The sequence below is a fragment of the Palaemon carinicauda genome, chromosome 1, assembly GCF_036898095.1.
Source record: "Palaemon carinicauda isolate YSFRI2023 chromosome 1, ASM3689809v2, whole genome shotgun sequence".
In the NCBI taxonomy this organism is placed as follows: Eukaryota; Metazoa; Arthropoda; class Malacostraca; order Decapoda; family Palaemonidae; genus Palaemon; species Palaemon carinicauda.
The window spans coordinates 277,743,720-277,769,516 of record NC_090725.1 but is presented as its reverse complement, the minus strand read 5'-3'; the positions used below and the strand labels follow the sequence as shown (position 1 = coordinate 277,769,516).

The 25,797-nt window shown below is 41.0% G+C and overlaps 2 protein-coding genes across 2 annotated transcripts in view; both read left to right on the top strand.

The window, feature by feature from the left end:
* LOC137656895 (protein NATD1-like) overlaps window positions 1-12,643 on the top strand; it is a 49,854-nt gene extending 37,211 nt beyond the window's left edge. Inside the window, exon 3 of the mRNA XM_068391279.1 lies at window positions 11,817-12,643. Coding sequence (XP_068247380.1) covers window positions 11,817-11,936 — 120 coding nt within the window. The 3' untranslated portion in view covers window positions 11,937-12,643. The remainder of the gene's footprint in view (window positions 1-11,816) is intronic.
* The window catches only part of RpL13A (ribosomal protein L13A), a 141,651-nt gene that overhangs the window by 99,691 nt on the left and 16,163 nt on the right, over window positions 1-25,797 (top strand). The gene's annotated exons all lie outside the window — the stretch shown is intronic.

The window sequence follows — 25,797 nt, the reverse complement described above, 5'->3', positions numbered from 1 at the left end:
ACATTGTGCACAACTGGAACCTCGCGCGCAACTGGAAGCGTGCGTACAGGATTGCGCAATTTGGATGGAGAGTCCAGAGGTACCTGTGAGCGCCCGTGCGCTAACTTAGGCACTTCCTGGACTGCGCGCTGAATTGTAAGCAAGCGCGCTGGGGCGTTGGTGAGCGCGTGTGCGCTGTATCAGGAACTGCGCACGATTTGCGCGCACGCGTGCGCGCAGGTGAGCGCTGGCGCGCTAAATCAGGAACTGCTGGTGGGCGCTGGCGCGCAGTGTGGGCGCGCAGGGGAACCCTGGCGCGTAACGTAACAGGCACAAGTGTGCGCACGCGTGCAGGTGAGCACTGAGGCGCTAAGTCTGGAACAGCAGCAGCATGAGGGGGCGCAGGTTAAACCTGGAGCTGAAGGGTTAGAGGCGCAGTTTGCGCTCAAGTCCCTTATGCGCAATGACAGGTTTAGTCGTGGGTGCCCACAGCGCGTCAGCAGCCAGGAACGGAGAAGGCAGGACAGCAGGTCTTGACTAAGGGAATGAGAGACCAAAAGCCTAACGTAGCCTGAGTTGCGAGACCCCGAAGGGTCAGCGCAACGAGAAACCGAAGTTTCCCTGTCATTAAACACCGAAGTGTAGGAGTGACTAAAGTTACGAGAGCCCAAGAGTTCTGCGTAACAAAAGTTACGAGACCCCGAAGGGTCTGCGTAACGAGAAACCGAAGTTTCCCTGTCACTAAACACCGAAGTGTTAGTGACTGAACAGCAAGCTGTTCTAATCAGAGACTTGTGATGGTGCCCCTAAGGGCCGTTGGATCAGCAAGCTGACCTTATCCGGAACAATCCTCCGAAGAGGAGTCTCTATGAGTGTCCTCTCTCGCGAACGAGAGAGGTGACACTTCGTAGAAGAGACCTATAAGGAGCAATCCTCCAAAGAGGAGCCCTTATGAGTGGCCTCCCTCGCGAACGAGAGAGGTCACAAGACTGATCTTGTAGCTGCTCAGCCCCTTGAGCATAGCTACAGAAGCGACTGCTCAGCCATCAAGTTCCATGGCCGGCCTTGCAACCGCTCAGCCCCTTGCGCATGGTTACAAGAGCGGTCGCTCAGCACCAAGATCATAACCGCCTAAGGGCCAGGAAAACCCATCCAGGAATATTAAGGTATGAGAAGTTCCCCCTCTGCAGGGGGAAGATCTCACACCTGGGAAGGGAACCTCCCTCGGTAGGGAAGTTACCTAACCCCTGGAGGCGAACCTCCTTATCGTTCTAAGATGAACTAAAGAGCTGACAGTTGTCACGGGAGAACTTCTAAGAGAAGGGATAACGCCCATGACGATGTCCTAGAGAGACGGCAGCGACAGCAGACTCCCCAGGCATAAACAGGATAGCTCTGCTTCGTTGGCACACTTCAGTCAAACGAAGAAAACTGCATAGTTAACTGGGAAATAAAGTTAAATAATTATTTAACAGAAATTCCCCCGGGAGGAACTCCGAAGAGTAACCCCGAGGGAATAGCAAAACATAAGAATTAAAAATTAAGTATGCGCCCTCCTCCCCCACTGACATTTACGGGAGAAGGGGGAGGGCGGAGAACTTAACAAAAAGCAGAATTATAACAATTATAATTATGTAACTGATTTTTTAATGTTCATAAATAGTAAGAAACACTGACCCCCGAAGGGAAGTGTTCCCCAGAAGCTGAAAAGTTGAAAATACAATTAGATTTCATTAAAAAATAATTGAGATAAATAAAACGGAATAGCAACTCAGCCCGCAACTGGAAAGAAGCTACCGTAGTAGTACGTAGTAGTAGTAGTAGTAAGGGGTGAACGACCTCGAGTAGGGAGAGAGAGACCGTAGTCAAACTAAACTCCCACATTCCCTTCGCTGAGGATCCAAATTCTTCGTAGGAAAGGAGGAACAGCGAAGAAAAAGATGATTGAAGAAAGTTCAGCGATGACGATTCCCCACGGCGGCCGAATTATCGGAAGCCGAAGGAACAACCGAAGGACCATGGGAGAGACCGCACCCCATGAAGTGAAACCGTGGTGGCCTAGAACTACGCCAGAGTTTCACTCTCCGTTGTCGTACACTACACACACGGCACAAACACTGAAAAGGAAACTTACTATATTCTATACACAAATATATAGATAAACACAACGAATGTTTATACTGTATATAAAGTATAAGAAAAAGTAAGTAAAAGACAAAAGCATTAAGGCTGTCAAAGCGAGGGTGGGAGCAGACACGTCAGCTCACCGCTCGAGCCAAAAGTAATGTGAAGCACTCACTAGTATGTGTGTGTGGGGGGAGGGTGTAGCAAGCTACCTCTCCCTACCCCCCGCTATCTAGCGGTGGGGTAGTAAACCCTCGTTAAAATTCTAATGGCTCGTCATTCAGCTACGCCAAAGTAATTACCCTATGTAAATAGCGTGGTTTGTATTTCAGTTACGGAACAAACATAAATTTATGATGCAGTTAGGCCTAGGCACAGCCTGTAGGATATGCTTTCAAAAAATTTCCTTAAACAAAGAAAGGAAATTATGTAAGCAAGGTAATCATTTATGGCAATAAACGTAGGCCATCTCATTTACAAAAAACATGTAAATGTGTAGGCCCAGTCTACTCAAAAGAGGCCTAACCTATGCTTAGTAGAAGCTTGAATATTGCTTATCACTTGAAATATTTGTTTTCCTTATCACTTAAAATATTTGTTTTTAAATATTTAACTTAGCCGGTGAATATATAGCTGCAACTCTGTTGCTCGACAGACAAACTCTACGGAAAAAACTCGCCAGCGATCGCTACACAGGTTGCGGGTGTGCCCAACAGCGCCATCTGTCGACCAGATACCCAGCTCTTATGTAAACAAAGACTCAATTTTCTCTCTGTCGAGGTGTCGACAAGACGTACTTTACTCGCTGTTGTAACCTGGAGTTTTCCCATCATATTTGGTGAAGTACTATATTCTGGTTTGAGCTTTCGCAGTGCAGGTGTTTTATCTTCATCTTAAATCTTGAACTCGTTTTGGATAGATTTAATTTTGGTGACAAAGAGAGTATGGACTTTCTTTCACTTTTAAATGGCCGACCCTTCCCTTAGACGGAAGTGTGTTTAGGTTTTTAGTAATTATCTTATCACGTTATAAATTAATTATAGATTTTCCTCTTCGATTAATTTTCCATTTATAATAAACATAAAAAATAAATTTTAATGTTTTGTTTATATGCGACCTTTCCTGAGAGTAGGCGGTCCTAACTTGGAAACCGAAGTTAATCAACGTTGAGCCCTTTATATCGTAAATAGCTTTTAAAGAGCTAAGGATTTAAAACTTTTTAAATGAAATATTTTATGAAAGAATTTCTTTGAATAGTCTTCGTACCTTTTTCAAAGATGAACTAACGTTTAGTTTATTTATGCTACGCAGTTGTTGACGTTCAGGACGTTCAACATGCGCTCTATCGTTACGATAGAGAGAGAGTGTATCACGGTTTCACTTTGCAGAAAGAGTAAATCGATTCTGACGTTTTGTTCATTCTTTCTAAGCTTAAATGTTTTAAATTCTATTTTAAAGGAACTTTTTAATTGAAAAACCTTTCAGTTTTTTCCTTTGGTCAAATAACATGTTTTTTTGACGAATTGTAATTGGGCTCTTCTCTTAGGTGCGAAATCAAGAGATAAAGAGAGAGAGAGTTAGAGACGGAGGGAGAGAGAGGAGAGAAAACGTTCCGTTCAAGCGGGTAACGTTGTTCTCGAGTTGCTCTCGTCCCTAGTCTCGGTACGGGGAGAAAGGATAAAACGTTTTTAGTTTTTATTCTCGTCCCCAGGCTATGTGCGGTTAGAGATTGAAAACGTAGTTTTGAAGGAACTAGTGTTTAGTCTCTTCCCCAGCCACTAAAATTTTTATCTTAAAATATGTTTTCTGTTTTTTGCTGGTATTAATGAGCTTGCATTATACGACTGATTTCGCAATTACTACCTTTTGATAAGGGTAGAATTGCGTGCTTCAGGTAGAAATCAGTAAAAGTTTCGATTTCAGTGAAATAAGTGCAAAACAGAAAATCGAAGTGATAAAGTGATATTGCGCAAAGTGTTACAGTGTTGCGTCCGAGGGTTCGTCTGTTCGTGCCTGTCGTTCACCTAGTCCGGGACCTCTTGCAAGCTCCCTAGCAGGGGAGAAGTAATGTCGAACGACTTATGGGTTCGAGAGGCCTTGATCAACGAACAGACGTTTCCCTCTATGGTATCGGGTGTATCTTACCAAGATCTCCCCTACCATAAGGCGAGAGAGACGTTTTTTTCTCCTCGTCATCCGAAGGCTTTTCGCATAAGAAACCTGTAACAAGGTTTCGAAGCCCTTAAGCGAAAGTCAGTCCTTTCAGGACAGGTCCAGGGTCCTGGTTACAGCCATTAGGACAGCTCTGACCCTATGCAGTCATCGGAAAACTGCTCTCCGCCTAACAAAAGTGTAACACAGACTCCGAGAGTCTTTTTTGTTGGCAAAGTGTTGCGGTCACAGACGTTAACCTCGTCTCTTACCACAACCATTTCCGTTGATCCTTAATGGGTTGTACGGCAAGACATGCAGAATATGCTTGCCTCCCTTATGGAAGACTATTCTGCCGATTAGTCCGTTGAGTCTAGCCGTTTATCTCATCGATATCCTGGCTTTCAGCCAACCTAACGTTCCTTTGTGCTTCCTGTTGACGTTGGCGTAGCTAAGTCACGTCAGTCAGGTTGTTTAGAACCACACTCGATGCGGTCTCGTGTGGATTTTCAGCCGCATTTGGACGTTAGGCCACTTGCTGATGCTCCTGTTGACGTTCAGGACGTTCGCTAACAATCGGAGTTGACTTGTTTTGACGCTGTGCGTCAACCTCCGCATTCTAGAGTTGTTTTGACTGCTCAGTCTAGGCAGTCAAAGCAGTCTCGAGTGTACGCTATGCGTCCTCACGCACCTGTTGTGGTTGACAGTTCAGTTGTTGACAGTTCACAGACTGTCAAGCAGTTACATGACGTTGCGTCCTGGTCCGCTACTAATGCACCAGTGCGTGTGGACTCTGCTTGTAAAACATTGCCACCACGGTAGGTCTCTCCCTTGCTTGAGACTCAGCTTTTATCGGACAAGGTTCCTGTAGATGAGGAAGTTGCTGTTCCCCCTCCTACTGATATTCTCTTGAGGACTCTGTCAGACGGAGAGGAGACTAAAGCTGCTTATCCCTCTATGGACTTTAATTAAATCATGATGATTTTTTTAAGGATCTTTGTCCGGATCTTTTTGTAACTGCTGCTCCTCGTTCGCCTAAACGTCAGAGCTTACACTAGGCCTAGCTACTTCGAAGCCGTTGTTTATAAGCTAGTGCTCTCTCGCTCTCCTAGAGAGCTTTACGTTTGCTAGGCGACTGGTTTATCACCAGGAGGAGTTTGGGGGATACAGCCTTTGCTTTCCCTTCTTTTAAACTGGCTTATAGAGCGAGAGTCTGATATGACACGAGAGAAGTTCTCGGCTTGGGAGTTCATGCCTCTGCCCAGATACACTTCTCAAATCTCGTAGACTCTCCCTGGCGCCTGGCCAGGAGACGCTCCAAGTTTTTTTTACAGGTCAACTTCACAACTGTTTTTTCGAGCCTTTGATGTTTTGCTGTACAATTATGTCATGCATAAACAAGGCTTTCAGGGATGGAAAGCGGTACCGCCTCAGTCGCTAACCCCGTCTGTTGCCGCACCTGCTCCCGTAGACCCTAAATGGGCTTTGCTGCAAGACATGCAGTCCAAGCTTGCGTCCTTGATAGAGGACTTTAATGCGGAGAAGGTTGCTGCCGAACCTTCTGGCCAACAACCTTCCAACCGGTCGGTTGTGCGTCCTGTTGACGCTGAGGTAACCTTCTCGCGTCTACCAGTTGAGGTGGTTCCTCCACCGAGGCGACCCAGTGTGGGTTGCCAGCCGCATGTTGACGTTAAGCGACGCTCGGAGGTAGTTGTTGACGTTCAGGACGTTCAACAACCAGCAGAGGTGACTTGTTTTGACGCAGTGCGTCAACCTCAGCAACCCGGTATGGTGTTGACTGCACAACCCAGACGGTCTAGACAGTCTCGGGTGGACGCTGTGCTTCCTCGCGCATCCATGGTTGTTGACAGTTCACAGACTGTGCAGCAGTTCCATGATGTTGCGTCCGGCTCCATCACGCATGCACCAGTGCGACCGGACTCAGCGAGCCAGACGTTGCCCACTCCGTTGCCGTTTCCTCATCAGTTTTCGGATGAGGAATTATCTGATGAGGACGTTGCTGAACAACAGGACGATCAGCCCCCAGAATAGATCAAGCCCTGCTATCCATCCAGAAGATGCTGAAGAAGGAACGCTGCTCAGTCAGGCTGTGGATGAGTCTGGTAGGGACGCTGTCATCCCTGGAACAATTTGTGTCACTAGGAAGACTACACCTCCGTCCTCTTCAATACCATCTAGCTTTTCACTGGGAAAAGGACAAGACGCTAGAAGCGGTCTCGATCCCGATTTCCGAAAAGTTAAAGTCTTGTCTGACTTGGTGGAAGGACAATATCAACCTAAGAGAGGGTCTTCCCCTGGCTGTTCAGACTCCCAACCACGTTCTCTTCTCGGACGCATCAGACGTGGGCTGGGGCGCGACACTAGACGGTCGGGAATGCTCAGGACTGTGGAACTCGAGTCAGAGGAGCATGCATATCAACTGCAAGGAGCTGTTGGCAGTACATCTGGCCTTGAAAAGCTTCAAGTCTCTCCTTCGAGGCAAAGTGGTGGAAGTAAACTCAGACAACACCACGGCCTTGGCGTACATCTCCAAACAAGGAGGTACCCACTCACTGACGTTGTACAAGATCGCAAGGGACCTACTCATCTGGTCAAAAGGTCAAGACATCTCCCTAGTAACGAGGTTCATCCAAGGCAATTTGAATGTCATATCAGATTGTCTCAGTCGGAAAGGGCAAGTAATTCCAACAGAATGGACCCTCCACAAGGATGTGTGCAAGAGACTTTGGGCCACTTGGGGCCAACCAACCATAGATCTCTTTGCAACCTCGCTGACCAAGAGGCTTCCAATCTATTGCTCCCCAGTCCCGGACCCAGCAGCAATACATATAGATGCCTTCCTCCTAGATTGGTCACATCTGGATCTCTACGCATTCCCACCGTTCAAGATTGTCAACAAGGTACTGCAGAAGTTCGCCTCTCACGAAGGGACAAGGTTGACGTTAGTTGCTCCCCTCTGGCCCGCGAGAGAATGGTTCACCGAGGTACTTCGATGGCTAGTAGACGTTCCCAGAAGTCTTCCTCTAAGGGTAGACCTTCTACGTCAGCCACACGTAAAGAAGGTACACCAAAGCCTCCACGCTCTTCGTCTGACTGCCTTCAGACTATCGAAAGACTCTCGAGAGCTAGAGGCTTTTCGAAGGAGGCAGCCAGTGCGATTGCTAGAGCAAGGAGAGCGTCTACCATTAGAGTCTACCAATCGAAGTGGGAAGTCTTCCGAGACTAGTGCAAGTCAGTTTCTGTATCCTCGACCAGTACCTCTGTAGCTCAAATAGCTGATTTTCTCTTATACCTGAGAAAAGGATGATCCCTTTCAGCTCCCACTATCAAGGGCTACAGAAGCATGTTGGCATCGGTCTTCCGGCATAGAGGCTTAGATCTTTCCAACAATAAAGATCTTCAAGACCTCCTTAAGTCTTTTGAGACCACCAAGGAGCGTCGTTTGGCTACCCCTGGATGGAATTTAGACGTGGTGCTAAGATTCCTCTTGTCAGACAGGTTTGAGCCGTTACAATCAGCCTCCCTGAAAGATCTCACTCTAAAGACTCTTTTCCTGGTATGCTTAGCCTCAGCTAAAAGAGTCAGTGAGATTCATGCCTTCAGCAAGAACATCGGATTTTCGTCAGACAAAACCACCTGTTCGCTGCAACTTGGTTTTCTAGCCAAAAATGAGCTGCCTTCTCGGCCTTGGCCTAAATCTTTCGATATTCCCAGCTTATCGGAGATCGTAGGCAATGAACTAGAAAGAGTCTTATGCCCTGTTAGAGCTCTTAAGTTCTATTTAAAGCGTACCAAACCTTTACGAGGCCAATCTGAAGCTTTATGGTGTTCAGTTAAGAAACCATCTTTGCCTATGTCAAAGAATGCTTTATCCTACTTTATCAGACTGTTAATACGAGAAGCTCATTCACATCTGAGTGAGGAAGACCAAGCTTTGCTTAAGGTGAAGACGCACGAAGTTAGAGCTGTTGCAACTTCCGTGGCCTTTAAGCAAAATAGATCTCTGCGAAGTATAATGGACGCAACCTATTGGAGAAGCAAGTCAGTGTTCGCGTCTTTTTATCTAAAGGATGTCCAGTCTCTTTACGAGGACTGCTACACACTGGGACCATTCGTAGCAGCGAGTGCAGTAGTGGGTGAGGGCTCAACCACTACAATTCCCTAATTCCATACCCTTTTAATCTTTCTCTTGAAATGTTTTTAATGTTGTTTTTATGGGTTGTCCGGAAGGCTAAGAAGCCTTTCGCATCCTGGTTGATTTGGCGGGTGGTCAAAGTCATTTCTTGAGAACGCCTAGATTAGGGGTTTGATGAGGTCCTGTTGTATGGGTTGCAACCCTTGATACTTCAGCTCCTAGTCGTCGATCAGCATCCTAAGAGGATCGCGAGGCTCCGTAAGGAAGACGTACTTAAAAGGCAGAGTAATTGTTCAAGTCGACTTCCTTACCAGGTACCTATTTATTTTGTTTTTGTTATTTTGATAACTTCTAAAATGAAATAAAAAACTCTTAGCTCATAAAATGTAAACATATATTACTGGTCTCTACCCACCATCCTGGGTGTGAATCAGCTATATATTCACCGGCTAAGTTAAATATTTAAAAATGATATTTTAATTATAAAATAAATTTTTGAATATACTTACCCGGTGAATATATAAATTAAATGACCCTCCCTTCCTCCCCAATAGAGACGCAGTGGGACGAGGAGAAAATTGAGTCTTTGTTTACATAAGAGCTGGGTATCTGGTCGACAGATGGCGCTGTTGGGCACACCCGCAACCTGTGTAGCGATCGCTGGCGAGTTTTTTCCGTAGAGTTTGTCTGTCGAGCAACAGAGTTGCAGCTATATATTCACCGGGTATGTATATTCAAAAATTTATTTTATAATTAAAATATCATTTTTCTAACGTGTTGAATTTATGAGTCCTTCAATTATAATACTCTGCTTGTACAGTCATTTACTGGTTTATTTTTACTTCTAGGAAGGTGGGGTACATAGAGATAAATGATATAACCTAAGCTTCGAGATACATCATTAAACCGTTTAGGTTATATAGGCTAAATTTACAGGCTAATACCCTTGATTAGAAATGTCCCAAAGCACTTTTAGGCCGCCTAAGCTTTTTCCAAACCTTCGATTTTGTCATCCTAGCTTCCACTAACAGCAATCCCTGTAGATTTGAGGCAATTCCAATACTTTCAGGCGAAATGGTGTTCGTCCCCTCCGGTGGAAAAACTTCTTTCTAAGCTATCCAGTAAAGTTCCTATGTTAGGCTTCCTTAAACTAACGCTTTCAGCAAAGTAAGTCTGTACACTACGGTAAAAACGGGTACAGTTAGAATTAAAAGAATGCAGACACTCAAGGTAAATCTTTCGTTGTGTGTCTTTAGTGTTGTTCCCATGACAAAACAGACAAGGTGTTGCTCTTCTTACTACATCTATGATATGGGTGGAGTATTCTCCTTAATGAATCAAAGATAGGAAATGGCTGTCTTTGTTAGCAAAAACATACAAAAAGTTAAAAATTGAGTTCTCATATTTCAATTTTATATTATTATTTGATGTCTCAAACTATCCACTGCAAATATAAAACGCGCGCACGCGCGCACACACACACACACACACACACACACACATATATATATATATATATATATATATATATATATATATATATATATATATATGTATATATATATACTGTATATATATATACCACTCATCCTTGTGAATGTTTATTTTGACAGAGGGGCATAGACCTTTCCTCTTCTTGGGGGTTCTCTATGCTTGTGATGAGCTTTGAGCAGTCTTGCCCTCCCCTGGACCTCAGGCTCCGAAATGTGATGTGACCCTTGTCCTCAAGGATCTTATGCGTACTGTACCTGTTACGACCCCTTTGGCTGTAATACAGGTTCTTTATTTCAATACTTACAGGGATCGTAGGCAGTAAGAAAGTACACAGGGTATGAGGAATGTGGAAACAAACACCAAAATAAAATAAACAATATTTAATTACACAATACACTTAATACTAAATAAGCCTTGTGAGCAAACTTAACAGTAAATACAAACATAACAATAACGGGCTCACAAAGATACCTAATACGTAATTAGAAACTAACCCTAACAAAAAAAAGAAAGGACATAATATGCCCAAGGCTTAAATATTATTGATATGGGCCCAAAACCACTAACCTATAATTATAAGATTGAAGGAAGACTAGAGAAAATAAAGACAGGAAAACCTTAAATCTCCTACCTAACCGTGTTTGTACTAAACTTAAAAATAACCCAATACCAACAACTTAACATGACATAATAAATATAAATATGATTGATAATTATATACACAAATCCTCGTGTACAACGAAGTGCACAGGAGTATCTTCAATCTCCCAGCAGATATACGAGGAAGCACACAAATTGTCCAGGTAGACTCAGGGGTTGGCATCAATTCCGAGGAACAACACAGGATAATTACGTCTTACCTGGCAATTTCCTCCCTACAGGCCTCCTCACGAGCCAATAGCTCTCCTGGACATAGAGCTCAAGACGGACAGGACAGTGGTTGACATGACATCTCCTACGGGGCGGAACAGCGACGACCACGTCTTCCGCCAAATCCTCCGGCGGGAATCAGGAGTACAGGAGTCGCAAGTGACAGTAACCTGCGATATCACAGCCGTGATCACACTCCTTAATGCACATACACCGCAGATGGCTCAGCACATCTACGGGCAACCACTTTCAAGGGAGGTCCGTCGGAGTATTCCTCCAAAAAGGCGTAATATCAATCTCCAAAAGGCTGCCAGCAAAAGAGCGTACGTCCAGAAGCTTATACAGGCCCAAACTGCCTTATCCCGCCCTCCACTCAATGCACTACAGTTCCATTCCAACTCGAAAACAAAATAAAAACAATTGTTAACATGATAGTTAGGCAATTAACAACAAGAGGAGGAATCACTGAGCAAAACCACTGAATGTTACGTTAACGTAAAAAAAATAGTTACTGAACTGAATGTAATAGAACACTTAAAACTAAAGTACAAGGCTGATTTAAGAAAAACAAGCAATAAATTACGTTAATTTGACAGTACCCCTATATGAACCTTTGAGAAGGTCGCCGGATAGAGATCTAACTCTCAAGACTTTCTGCTAGTTAGACATCAGCAAAGAAAGTAGGCAAATTGCATGGTTTTTCTTTGTGTAAACTGATGCTGAAGGTTGGTGGAGGTCTCTTGTAAGTTTTGTACCAGAGTTTATGGCCAAAACTCTGAACCCTTTGATTCATAACCCGAAGTTCGAGACTTTATCCATCACCCTCTAAATGAAGTGTTGGGTGGTAATCAAGATGGGATGTTTTTGTGCCCATGAGGGATATGCATTGCTATCTGAATAGGATTTGACATCTCATGCATGTACAAGAATAATGGTCCTATTAAAGGGCTCAGGTTGTATAATTAGGACAAATACAAATTACTCCTAAACATTTTTCATTAGTCATTACTGTGTAGTAACCTAATCATTCTAATTTTTGCAGACTGTGATGGATCACTTTGCAACTCAGAACAAGCAAATGAAATTGACATGCTGGTACCTCAAGAAATATTATAATGAGAACCAAATCCAACTTTATGCTGGCAGAGTGATTGGTGATTAGTTTTTAATGTGAGTATAGTAAGTTTTACTGATTTATCTTTCAAAATGCAAGTTTTGTCAGAGATTGATTAGTACTTATGAAGAAATAGTCATGAATATTTTTTATAAATAGGAGATTTAATAACAAAATGATTAAGAAATTCCCAATGAATACAGTAATATGCATGTTTTCATGGACAAAATTTTATTCACTATTCATTTTTATATACAGCCATCTGATTGGATGTTAGCTAGAAATATATTATGAAATGGTTGTACAGTAGTATAGAAAAGACAGCAAGAGGTGTAAAAGGAGATATGAAAGTTTTATACTGTATTATAGAATAAACAATGAGAAATATAACAGGAAGCAACATGCATTTTTTATTTTTTTTTATTACTCTGGTTTTTGCATTATTGTAAGTGTTTTCAAAAGTGGTATCCTTATGGATTTTTGACTCTGACGACAGGAATTATAAACTCTACATCTTGGCTTTTATGATGTTTTAATAAGATATTTACTGGTAGATGCTTGTACCAACAAGATTGGATAATGAATATTGTTTTAGTCTAGGTTCATGTTTTTACATTAGCAGAATATCTCAATAATAACTTTTTAAAATGACATGTCAAAGTCATTATTTTCAAGGGGTTATTGGCTAAGTGCTTATTAGTTTTCTTTATTTGTGGTAACCTTTTTATATAAGTAAACTTTTATGGTAATCCTTAGTCCTGAAATTAAGTTTATCAATTTTGATTGACCTTTAAAGGTCTAATGTCAATTTAACAGATTTTGGGCATTTTTAATCGTAAATAGTTGGCTACGTATATATAAATTATAGGTATAAAGGGTATTTCAATCAGATCATGAAATCAAAGATCTTAATTCACAGGGCTGACCTGAAGAGTTTGTTCTTATAGGGTTATATAATTGCAACTTACAATTTAAATTTTTTATGAACTATTGTTAATGGAGAAGCTGAAAAACCTGAAGATTGTAGAAAAATATGGTTGGGATGTGTTCCAATATTTGCTAATTTTTTATGCATAGTCAGACCTTGTTCTCTGGTATGCCATTCACAAATTTGATTACTGTATTCATGGGAAGGGCCTGGCATTATATAAAGTGATATTTGAGTATTAGTTCAAAGTTAAGTAGTACTAGGTACAGAACACGCCTTGATAGAAAAGTTATTCCGTTGTCGTATTTGGTTTTAGGTAATTCAATACTTATACGTATATCTTTAAGGTACATTTGCATGTTCATAATTGTGAATGCCCCTTATGTGAAAACACAAAGTAGCATTGAGTTATCCAATACCAAATTCAGCATTGAGTACAGTACTCAGTAACTTTATAGGGGGTAGTAAGCCGAGAGATATTCTTATACAAGTAAATTGTCAAGTGCTTTTGTAATAATGGCTGTTTGTCTTTTTGGTTTTGTGTTGAATAACTACAAATGGTGGCCTGTATTTGGTGTTATATAATTATTAATATGGTTACTTTCGCATTTTCTTTCAAGACTGAAAGGTATTTTATATAAGAAATCTGTGGATTTTGGAATGTCATCAAGGGTGCATCCATTATTCATGTTTTTTTTTCTTATTCGCTGGTATGTCTTACCTAACCTCCATTAGAGAGTGGTAAGGTCTGACTGTATTGCTTAGTCTATATTTGGGGGCTGGTTCATGAGTAGGGTCTTTAATATACCATATGAATAGCCAATAGCAAAGACTACAATCACTGATACTGTACTACAATCACTGATACCATCAGGCAGTAGGAATGTACAAATGTAGAAAGAGAAGTAAAATGTTTTTGACGTTGATCCAACCCAAGTGCATTTTGACACTTGAAATCAGGAATAGAAAATTAGACTTAAATTAATTTGTTCTTATGAGAATGCAAATCATCGTTCTTTAATACGAGTATGATTTTGGCTTAGCTGAAAATGGCCGTTCAACTTTTAATGAGGCAACCGCAGGTAAGGTGGGTGAGGCTTACTCTCGTAAACCCCACCCACCTAACTGTCGGCTGCACTCTCTTTTGATTTTGGCCTCAAGCATACAGATGTACTCTTGCTACCTCTAATTTATGGCTGTTTTAATTTTTTGTCTCTTATAGATATTGATAAATGTGCAGACTGTCATGTTTGAGGGATAGATTAAAGGAAAGAAAACAAGGATATGCTGTCATTTTCCAGATAAACTAAATGTGTAGCAGTTTTCTATGCGAACATTCCTTGTTCCACATCATCCTTGTTCCTTCAGGTTTGGAGGAATTACTGTTACCATCATTCCATCGCTTTTGTATCTAGTTTCTCTTTCTCTTGTTATGTTGAAGTTTTTATTGTTTATATAGGAAATATTTATTTAAATGTTGTTACTATTCTTAAAATATTTTATTTTTCCTTGTTTCCTTTCCTCACTGAGCTATTTTCCCTGTTGGGGCCCCTGGGCTTATAGCATCCTGCTTTTCCAACTAGGGTTGTAGCTTAGCATTTAATAATAATAATAATAATAATATATGGCTCTATTTCAATGATGACAACATGAACCTATGGAATTTGGCATTCTTTGGACATCGCAAGTGCTCTGTTGGTGGTTGGAGGCTTTGCTGTCAGCGAGTGCTTGCTGGGAGGAGCGTCACCCTTCCTCTGCCCCTTCAGTGTCTTGCCAACCCCTTGGAAGGTGCAAAAGGGTGTAATACCTGGGATTATTGTCTCAGCTACTTTGAAGAGTCCTCTGTGGCCTCTTCCCAATTGGAGCCTCGGCATTGGCTTGCATAACCCTGTATAAAGTGAACTTCATGTTTCTCCTTCTCTACTGTCTCATCTTCATCAGATTCTTCATACGCTGCTACTTCTGGAAGAAGAACAAGTAGGAGATATCTTTGAATAAGTACAGGAAAACCAATAGAAAGGAGTCACGTATACATAGAGTCTGAGTGATCTCTCCCTGCATGTGCGTAGGAGAGACGGTCCAGTGCTGGGAACCATCCCAGTCCATGGAGGTGTCTCATTACAAGGTACATGTGTAATGCTCTTGACAACTATGCTTGGTCTCATACCGAACCGAGCCAGCGCCTGCCCATTGTCTGTCGGGAGGAAGGTCGCAGCCTTTCTCTCCCCTATCTTGAATGATTGACCAATCTCTTACGGGAGAGGGAAAGAGAGCGGTGGTGCATGCTGATACTATCCCACACTGGAAAGAAGTATTGGCATGTGGTACAATTACGCTCCTGCTATCTGTGCTCAGTCTCGTACTGAATCGAGTTCCATTGGCTGAACCTGAGCAGTGTCGAAGTCAAGGAAGATCGATGAAGAAGAGTCTGATGAGACTCCGACCAATGTCTCCTTACACATGTGAGGGAGAGACAGTGAGTAACGAGAACATAACCATCCCAGTGGTGTAACCCAAAATAACTTATCCCAAAAAAGCTAGGGCCAAAAGAGCTAGTAAAGTTGAGCTAGTGCAACAAAATGGCTAGTTTCATAATAGCTAGTGCCAAAATCACTAGCAAGACAAAATAGCTAGTAGTACATTGTTGCTGATCCTAAATAAGCTGTTAGCCCGTATAGCTACTTTCAAGAAACATATAGTGTGGTTTAGTTGAGAACGGGCATGGTTAGTAGAATTAAATATACTTTGCTATTAGCCATTATATTTAGTTTCTTCAGTAGAGCAGACTTTTTAACAATAGGTATATAGATGATAGTTTTAATTAAAATAATTTATTAGAGAATGAGTAGAAAAACTTATCAATGATAAAAGGTCACTAGAAAACATTTGAAAAGAATGAAAAAATATTTAAACCTTCAATATGTTATAGCTGATTCATCACAAAATATCGATATTTCGTTACACGAGTGCATGTTGAACAAGTTTTTGAGTCTATCGTTTATTTCCTAAGTCTTTCTTTTGATAGGTACTTATCCTCTGATATATGCATTTAGATTGCTTTCCTGAATAGCCTCCTCTTATTGAAATCCTCGAATAAAGTGCCAAACGGTTGGATGAGCAGTGCTGTGCATTCCATAGATAGCACAGTGCCATCCCTCTAGATTGGTATTGTTATGTCATTTTCTGTTCTTTGCCGAACGTTCCACAATTTGATGGGAAATATTGGTGTTCTTCCTCCTTTGTGTTGTTTACCAATGTATGTGTATTCATAGTAGCCATATATTATTTGCATTTCTTCATCCAATTGTAAACGTTGGAGGTCTTCATTTATCTCCTCATATGTATCTATCACTTGACTAGGGTTAAGAAATGCCAAGTCTGCAATCATTTTACAATAAAGGCAGTTGGCATCAGATACACTACTATTTGTCTATCCAGTGTTTTGTATCTTTCCATATTAACTGTTACAGATGAATCATAAAATACTTTCTTAAAAGCATTAATAGCAGACTTTTCAAAATCTAATGTTAACGTTTTCAGACTCACAATCTGGACACTTGTCTTTCAGAGGCTTAAATGCCCTTTCCTATGGTATCGGGCTTTTATCCAGCATTACCATATCAGCACAGGCAAAAGGGAGGTCTTTCCTAACAATATGGTTTTCATATAATTGATCTAACAGTTTAGGTACAACTTTGAATGTGCCATCACACATCCAGACTTCCGAATTGGAAAGTTGATCACTTAACAGTTCACTGGAAAATATGGTTATTCACTTTAAATCACTAGTTATATCTCTCAATAACTAGGGTTCTGTATTTCCGTTTATGGCAACGGTTTTAAATTCTTTAAGGATTAATTAGTCAATTGACATAAGTTCAGGAAGGTAGCCTTAATTATTAAGTACATTTTTGGAGTGCCTTTTTTCTTAGGGACGCATGGCATTGCTTTGACATCCAACTCTTGCATTACCCTTTCAATAATTCTTCTTGGTGATACACTATAATTTGATGCTTTTCATTTATTTGGCTTAAAATTAATTTTTGATTCGATGTTACAACACAATTCTTCATTGCACACCTCCACTACATGTTTCTTGATATTAGCTATATTGGCTATATATTGGCACTAGCTATTATGAAACTAGCCATTTTGTTGCACTAGTTCTTTTAAGGCTAGCTGGAATGTCACAGACTCCTATCCTGAAATTGTGTCTTGCTATTTCTATGTGATTGCACATTGCGCTCTATTGCCTTGTGATCAGTCACTTGATGTTCCCAAACTCTCAAGTGTGAGAGGATCAGATCATCTGTTTTATCCCAGCACTTATAGTCCATGCACCAAGATATTCCCATGTACTGAGATCTTCCCTCTCTCCAAGGTCTTTCCTATCTTTGATATCTTCCTACGTGCCAAGATCATCCTGATCCCTGAGATTGTAGATGGGATATTTCTTCAGTCAGAGCTTCTGCAATTGATTGCTTTAAACAGTTTCACCTTCACTGGAAGCTCAGACTACTGGAGTACGATATCACTCGAGTTCAGGTCTTATGGGTGTCCCATATGAGCTCTTGAGTTGGGCATTAGACAGAGATCAAACCCTTGAAATGGTCTTCCTGCTAGCCATAGCCTTGGTAAAGCGAGTAGGCGAGCTTCGTGGTGTTTCATATGTCACAAGTCATTCTGAAGCGGAAAAGATCTACTTCACCTTTATTCTGGAGTTCATGACCAAGGGCCTGAACACAGGTGTCCACAACCCCAGATTTTAGTCCTCCATCCCCTCTCCAGAACATGTGACTATCTTTTATCTGGATGACTTGCTTCTCTGTCCTTTAAATATTAAGAATCATTGCTGCGGTATGGTTCGACAATCTTGATGCAAATTTTGATGAATAGCTGGAGATGTGATTGAGATATCTAGAAGACTTAAAAAGAATGAAAAGTCAAAGATTAAGATGTTTTTAACTTGTTACAAGGAGTGAGGAACAGTTAGTCAGAAAAACAGTAAATTTGGAAGTGGCAGGATAAAGACCTTTGGGGAGGCTCAAGAATCTTGGATAAAGGTGACAGATAAAGACAGAATATAAGGTAGAAAAGAATTAAGAGAACTTATTTCATATCTAGCCCCATGAAGGGAACTGCTAATATAAAAGCATTATTTGTTCTGACATGAAAACAAACATTGTAGTACGCAGTAGGGAACACAATTGCCTGTCAGTAGTTCTTTCCACATGGATAAACTACATGCCAAGTGGTTCCTATGTGTGATCTGAAATGGGAACACTTAAAATTCATGTACTGTACCTTTTAGCTCTCTTCTGAGCACCAAGATGGTCTGTCATGTATTCGCGGTTGAGAACAAGTTTCATCATCTAGTGATTTGTATTGTACCAACCATGTGTCACACGATCGTACATAGTTCATTTTGTGTATATATTATGCTTGTATCTTCGCTCTCCCGTCGCACTAAAAAGAGCCTGAATAAACGTGTGTGTTTCTCATCGGTAACGGTGTCAATTTTAAACATGAAAATTCTTGTTGCCTGAGCTTTTGTATCTAAAGGAGAGTGTTCTATAATAAACTCACTCAGTTGCTTTTCATACTGTCTTTGAGCCACAACCTTCTCATGGCTTGTCACCATTGGTGACCCCGGAGTGACACCCGCCCCCCTGCCTCTCACCGTTACCATGACGCCGTCAAAGCATACCTTCTGCAGCAGTACTCGCCGTCAAAAGCCGCCCGTATAGCAAAGCTTTTTCAGCTCTCTCAACAACCGTTGAGGGATCAAAGGGCTTCGCTCACCCTTGGGAAAATGACCAGTATCACTCGCCTGCAACCTACCGCAGACGGCTCTCCTCGTGAGGTGAACCTACTTCATGCCCTTTGGGTAAGCCGTTTACCCGAACCTGTATGCGCTGCCATACCCGATGTCGATAGTTTACCCATAAAGGACTTGATGACCAAAGCCAACGCCCTTATGGACAGCTACTTCATGACCTTCAAAACCTCCATCAACGCCTCCACTCCTGACGAAGAGGACACCTATTCAACTTCAACTGAAGCTGACGTGAATGCCGTAGGACACACACGCCTATGAATGTGAATGCCGTAGGACACACACGCCTATGAATGTGAATGCCGTAGGACACACACGCCTATGAATGCCGTAGGACACACACGCCTATGAATGCCGTAGGACACACACGCCTATGAATGCCGTAGGACACACACGCCCATGAATGCTGTAGGACACACTCGCCCACCCCATGACGAGCCGGAGCGGCAACAAAGCCACCCATCATCCACCACTCGCTCGCGCCCCAACCAACAACTTCTACAGCCACTCACTGCCGCTAATCGGCGCAGTTTTTGTTACTACCACTCCAGTACAGTATGTGACTTTTAGGGGGGGAGCCATGGACCAACCGTGTGTCACACGATCGTACATAGTTCATTTTGTGTATAATATGCTTGTATCTTCGCTCTCCCCTCGCACTAAAAAGAGCCTGAATAAACGTGTGTGCTTCTCATCGGTAACGGTGTCAATTTTAAACATGAAAATTCTTGTTGCCTTGAGCTTTTGTATATAAAGGAGAGTATTCTATAATAAACTCACTCAGTTGCTTTTCATACTGCCTTTGAGTCACAACCTTCTCTCGGCCCGTCACAGTATTCATATGCTTTAAGAGCGCTGCCAAATGCTGCACTCACCTGCATGCTCCTTCTGTTTCATTGGGCATAAGATAGAAAAGTTCTATCTCTGATCTGGAACATGATTGCTTTTGACTGGGTCTTATCATCAGCCACTTTTGTGTACATCCCTTTTGTTATTGGCGTAGGGAATTGCATTCTAAGAGAAAGAAAAACGGATTTTGAGCGAAGCGAAAAATCTATTTTTGGGTGAGATAGCCATGACGTCCTGATGGAAGGTTCCTTTAGTAGCTTCCTGAGGGTATATATGTCTACAGTGGATATTCCCAGAGAATTAAGCCAAAGGTTATCACAGAATTCTAACTTCTAGCGCGAGTACCCTAAAGGTTTCCCTTTAGGATATCGTATATCAAGAGGGGACGTATGCTTTGACACGCCACATGGCTATCTGCACCCCACATAGCGTTTACGCTTCGAGGGGGGAAAGGTGGCGAGATAACTGAGGAGCCGTTCCAAAGTTATCCTCCTACGTTACTGTTACGGTACCTCGCGATGTAAACAAACGGCAGCCATAGCTGTCCGCCATATTGTGTGACGTCACGTCCGTCCTCATTCCTTTCTTTGTAGCGATCTACAACGTTTGGTTTTTTACCAATGATCGATTTTTGTCGCTACGTCGCAACCTTCGGCCTCACCTTCTTCTGGAAAGTTGAGTACCATGTTCTTGTATTGTTTAAATAAGCTCTGGCCGTAAAGTAACGATTTTTTATCCTTAAATCTTGTGTTTTGTGGCGGAGCTGTGCCTTGACCGGAGGCGTCATGTTACGACGCCGCTGTTCGCTTCGCATGCTTTAACTAGTTAGCCAGAACAGCCCTCCCGGTCTCATAACTAATTTAATATTATTAGTTATTTAGTCTTCATTGCTGGGAATTAGTTATATTATGCCGATAGTATTCTTTGGCGAACTCAGTTAGCCGACCCCCATGCTAGCCTACTAGCCTATCCCTAGGCCCGATGCCTAGTGTTCATGTTTACTTCCTGCATGATATAATAAGTGTTCCTAATGTTTAGTTTTAAATGAAGATATAGGCATTTTTACATACAAGATTCAGTGTTGCACATGTATTTTCGCCTTCTAGGGACTATACAAGGGATCGGGCATGGTCCTTCAATAGACACACTCCCCTAACCCAACGTTGGGGCCCTTGTATGCTTCCTTATCTCTCCTATTACCTCCGGGTAACCTCCCTCTGGGTAGAAAATTTCTTCAGCAAGCACCAGACTGACTCTGGTTTTGAGCACCAAGTCAGTCCAATTGCCAGGGAGGGATACATAGAAGACAGTTGGGTTCCTTGAATGTGTTTTCATCTCTACATCAACTATTCGGATAGAGTCTAGACCTACCTTCTGAGTGCCATCTCTGTACATGTGACAGAGGTGGAATGATCCTGGATCACATCAGCTATTTGAGAGTAGTAGCAGGGATGGAGTATACGAGTTCATTCTCCTCTTGGCTGAATCGATACTTTGAGGCCATGTTCAATTAGTACTTTAGCTCTATACTCAGCCTCCAGAAAGGAAGACTTCATGCTCTTAGTGACTTGAAGAACTTGTAGTGCATGCAGGCATTGAGTTGTTCCTCAGTACCTCTTTCGTTCTTCAGGAGTACGTGTGTATGTCCACCTAAGCATTAAGTTTGAGCCAGCTGAAATACCTCTGTAGCTTTTGCAGAATGAATTGAGACTTGTCATCGATTTTCTAGGATTGAAGATGTTTGATCAATCTCCCAAATAAAGGACGAATACCTGGGTATGGTGTTCAGTTGGGAATTTTCTTGTTTATAGTACTCATATCGGCAAACTCAGAGGAATCATATTGGTCCCTGATCAGTTGGAGCCTTTGAAATGGTCATGGTAGCAAGGAAGAGATATAGAGAAGAGTTAAGTCTGCTCTCTCTTCTCCCTTCTCTTCCTCCTCCTCCTTCCCTAACTATCCCTTCTTCAACTACTTTTCAGAAGTAAGAAATACAGTAGTAATAATTGCCTAGCATTCCTCTCGCAAAAGCTCACAAGGTCTTTTAGTGTGCACTTTCCTATTTTGGGAGAGGGATAGATATCACTCTCTGACTTATGACAGTCTTTAGAAGCTGCTATCACTCTTTCAGTGTATATCAGTTCTCATGCTTCAATTGGTACCTACAGAGTTAGTTGAACGATCCTGAGCCTAATATAATGGTCTTCTGCTTTGATGCAGGTGAAAGGTTCGGGCATATGTTCAACAATTACTCTGAGCCAGGTGAAGGCAAGACTTTTTACACACCTTCCATGTCCTTGCTGGAAATAGGAGGAGGGTCTTTGCCTTAGGAAGCAACTCTTGCTGAGCAATTCCTTCAGGTCCCATTAAGCATAGTGTGAGCCTAGATTGACAGCACCGATCACCGGGACTCCAAGTTAGGGAAGGGCAAGGTATACACTGCCCTAGAAGCTGCACTCTTCCACCTCCATGAGGGACTGACAGACCTCACCCAGTGACTGTTGCCTAGGACTCAGCCAATCCGTGAGTCTGGAGTGGCAGATCTGACATGTATACCAGCAGCCAGTAATGATCTTTCCAGGAATCCAGTGCTCGCTTTGACCAAGAAGAGTGAAACATTACTTACACCTTCATGGTCTCTTCTGTGGGACACTCGGGGGTTGGCTCCCAGTTGAATTGTCCCATTTTGCTGACTCTCAAATAGGTAATCAAGAGACTACTGTACATTGGGGGTCACAGAGAATGGCTCTTCCCAGCCGGATATTTTTCAGCAGATCACAGAGTCACAGACTCCTCTCCTCTATCTGCTGAAGAAGCTCCTTGGTAGAGTTTGGATCCATCCACATCAGGGGAACAGTCCATGCTTGAAGGAAGTTTCAGGCATTCTTAGCTACCCTTGAACTTGGTCCTGAGGTCAGTTGGTTCTCTTCTCCAGAGCTTATGCACATGTATCTCCTGCTACCTGAGGAAATCATTGGGTCTACCCCTTAAAACTGTTTTTCTTCTCTGCTGCGGTAAGATAGGAGTTGTACAGGCTCTCTCATTATGTCAGCTATGGAGGGAAGGGTTGGGGTTTCTGATCCTTCCTAGTTAGGAGACATTACAAAGACCCAGTTTCTGTGTGAGCCTATCTCTCCTTTAAACATTTGACTCCAATGCTTGAGGTCCTCATATAATTGTCTGATCCTCTTTAGCATTAGGACTTCATAAAGGAAGTCTTCAGTCAGTTCCTTCAAGCTCTACAAGTCTTCTGACAAGGAAGGCACCCAGGGTCAATGGAGGCCTCTGCCATCTCAAGGAAAAACTCACGTCTAGCCCAGTCAGTATCTGCCTGTATATTCTCAACAGAAGATGCATCTTGAGAGTTTCAGACCATCTTTTCCTCATTATTTATAGAGCATTGCTCAGACCCCTTGATCCCCTTTCTTAGGTTTTGTGGTGATAGCTCAATAGTTGCACAACTCTCCCTGCTCCCATGTGTAATGTCTGTCCACTTTACTTTTTCTTCTTCTCATCTTGAAGAGATGAAGCTGCCACAACAGTGTGTGAGTCGGACGACAAATGCTGGTCAAGTTATCCAACAAAAAGCCTTTCTAGCGGACTATACTCTGCTTAAAAGCAACTTCATCCTCCTTACAAGGGGGAGGATGGGTTGATGACTTCCATTCATATTAGTCTTGTCTGGTCCAACACTTCCACTGTTATCTACAATGCTGCGGTTCTTTACCATACTGTAAAGAGATAGCCGACCTGATACTAGCTTCTTTTTAGGCAGAGTATTGGCCAATGCCTTGTCAGCTTTCATATCTCTATGTTTGGTTGTTTGGAGGTTGTTAGAGGATCAGAAGGATGACATGTCTGGGGAAGAAAAGAACCTCCCAGTCTGGTTCTAAGGAAGTGCCTCCCACCTAAGGGAGATTCTTTTGTTCAATAAACAATAATTTGAATACATGACACAAATTAATTTTTGTTTTTATTTATCATAGTATGAGAAGGTCCATGTTCTTGAGGATTGTTTTCATATCATTGATAGGGGTCCTTGTGAATTTATCCTGGAATCATCTTTCCGATAAGTGCTGCCATTTGCCTATTAAGGAATATCAGGCTAAGAGGCTTCTTAGAGGGATTTCACCCTATATGACAGGCAGTGAAGTCTCTTAATTACTGCTTTGACTTTTCAACCACTTTTATAATTGTTTGTATCTTTTAATGGAGAGGAGTTCCATTACGAGTAAACCATTGGCTGATAATCTAGCCTCAGAAGAATTGTAAAATATTCTTGCTTAAATGTCTTCCAGTATATTTTATGATAAATCATTACATCAGTAAGATGTACAGTTATTAAAAAGGAGGAAAATGAAAGAGGCAACAAGAGCTGGACTTTTATTCTTAAGGCCTTGAAAATATCTCTTTGGCTTACAGGGTACTGTACATGCATTTTATTATTGAATTTGCAATAGTATTTGGAAATTATAGCTAGTTAGATTCACCAGGTTTCTGAAGACAATGTGTGTAGTCTTTTATCAAAATTTTTATTTTATCAGTTGATCAAAAGGATACAGACTTATAAGAAGAATAAGAGTGTTTTTTAATAATTGTAGAGATTACTCTGAAGGTTTTTGCATGATATTATAGTTATTTCAAATGTACTACACTGTATTGCAGTATACAAATTTTTATTACTTTATACCCCATTTATTATTTTATACAATAGTGCATCCAGTAGTGAAATATGTAAGCATAAGTTATTACCAAGAATATTTGAACTTTTCTCATAGAAAATAGTTTATAAAAATCTTAGTACCCATATTTTTTATGAATATATACTGTAAATGGTCTCTAAGTCTTCTATGCTATAACCTTTTGAATCTACTAAATTATCATTATTTTGGAAGCCTTAAAACTTTTGGTACTGTACATATTAATTCATATTTTTTTATAAGAAATGTTCAATAACAAGGAACCTGACATGCAGGATAACTAGTCTAATAAGATCAACAAAACGTAATGTTAAACCTTTACATAATGCTAAAAACAGAATATCATTATATATTAAACTTTAAATAAATATGTTCACCCTTTTCTAAAGAGTAAATAAAATATGTGCTATATAAATTCTTGCAGTGAAATGCGAAAAAAAAATAAAATAAAAGGAACATTTTTTATACAAATTAGATTAAAAATAATTTGCTGCATATGAAATTACTGCAATTATCAACACAGACAAATGGCATTACATCTCAAAAATGCTCTGCTGCTAATCACAAAAGCTGGGAAAGTTGAAAGAGGTACTATACAGTACTGAAGTGATGAAATTTGCAAAGAGAACATAGTTAATTCATCCATTAAGGGAATTATTATAAATAGATTATACACGAGAAATATTAAGCTCCTAAGATTCAGTATGTTTCCTTTCTATTCATTATCACTAAGTACTTATAACTCTCAATATTACTATGAGTAAATGCATAACATCGAAAAGAATTAGAAAATGCTTCATTAACAATATTCACTGATACAGCTCAATTAACTTTCAAATATTAAAACTGATGTTCCCATAATAAGGATACATCCCCTTGACTGCATATCAAGGTAAAAACCATGTCAAGCCCTAACTAATGCATGAAATACAAATACAGCAATCTATAAAACTATACCTTCAAAATGCATTTGTAATGATTGAAAAATGTATTGAAACACTAAACCTGTTTTGCTAAAAGCAAATTTTTAAAATAATTCATGTTATTCAACAAAATCAAAATTGAACGTATTCAACAATAAAACAATATATTCCATCTTGATGATAGATTTCTTAAATTTTTTTCCAAATGAATCTATGCCACCAAAAAATGTCAAGTCTATTGTAATGACTACCTCATCCATCTTGGTACACATAACTTCACAAAAAAGATACAAATGGCAAAATAAATTTCCGATTCATTTAGGAAAATGTCTTGATAAATTAAATAAAGCTTAAAATAATAGAATATTAAAATTAATTACTAAAAGCTATAGCACCACAGGTGATAAATTTCTGAAGCATAAATATTAACAGAAAAAATATGCTGGTTTATTCTGTGAAATGTAATGTTAAAGTGCTTAAGACAACATTTTCTCCATCATAGTTTATTTTGAATATTGTGCTGAATGTTAGGATTGCATTAGAATGAAAGCATCAATGCATTTTGAAAATGTGAAATAGAAAAAAAAATTATGAGTTGCTCACTAGAAAAGGAAATGGGGTAAAAGAGATTAAATCACTTTCACAGATTGCATAGGACTTCGCTATGGATTTG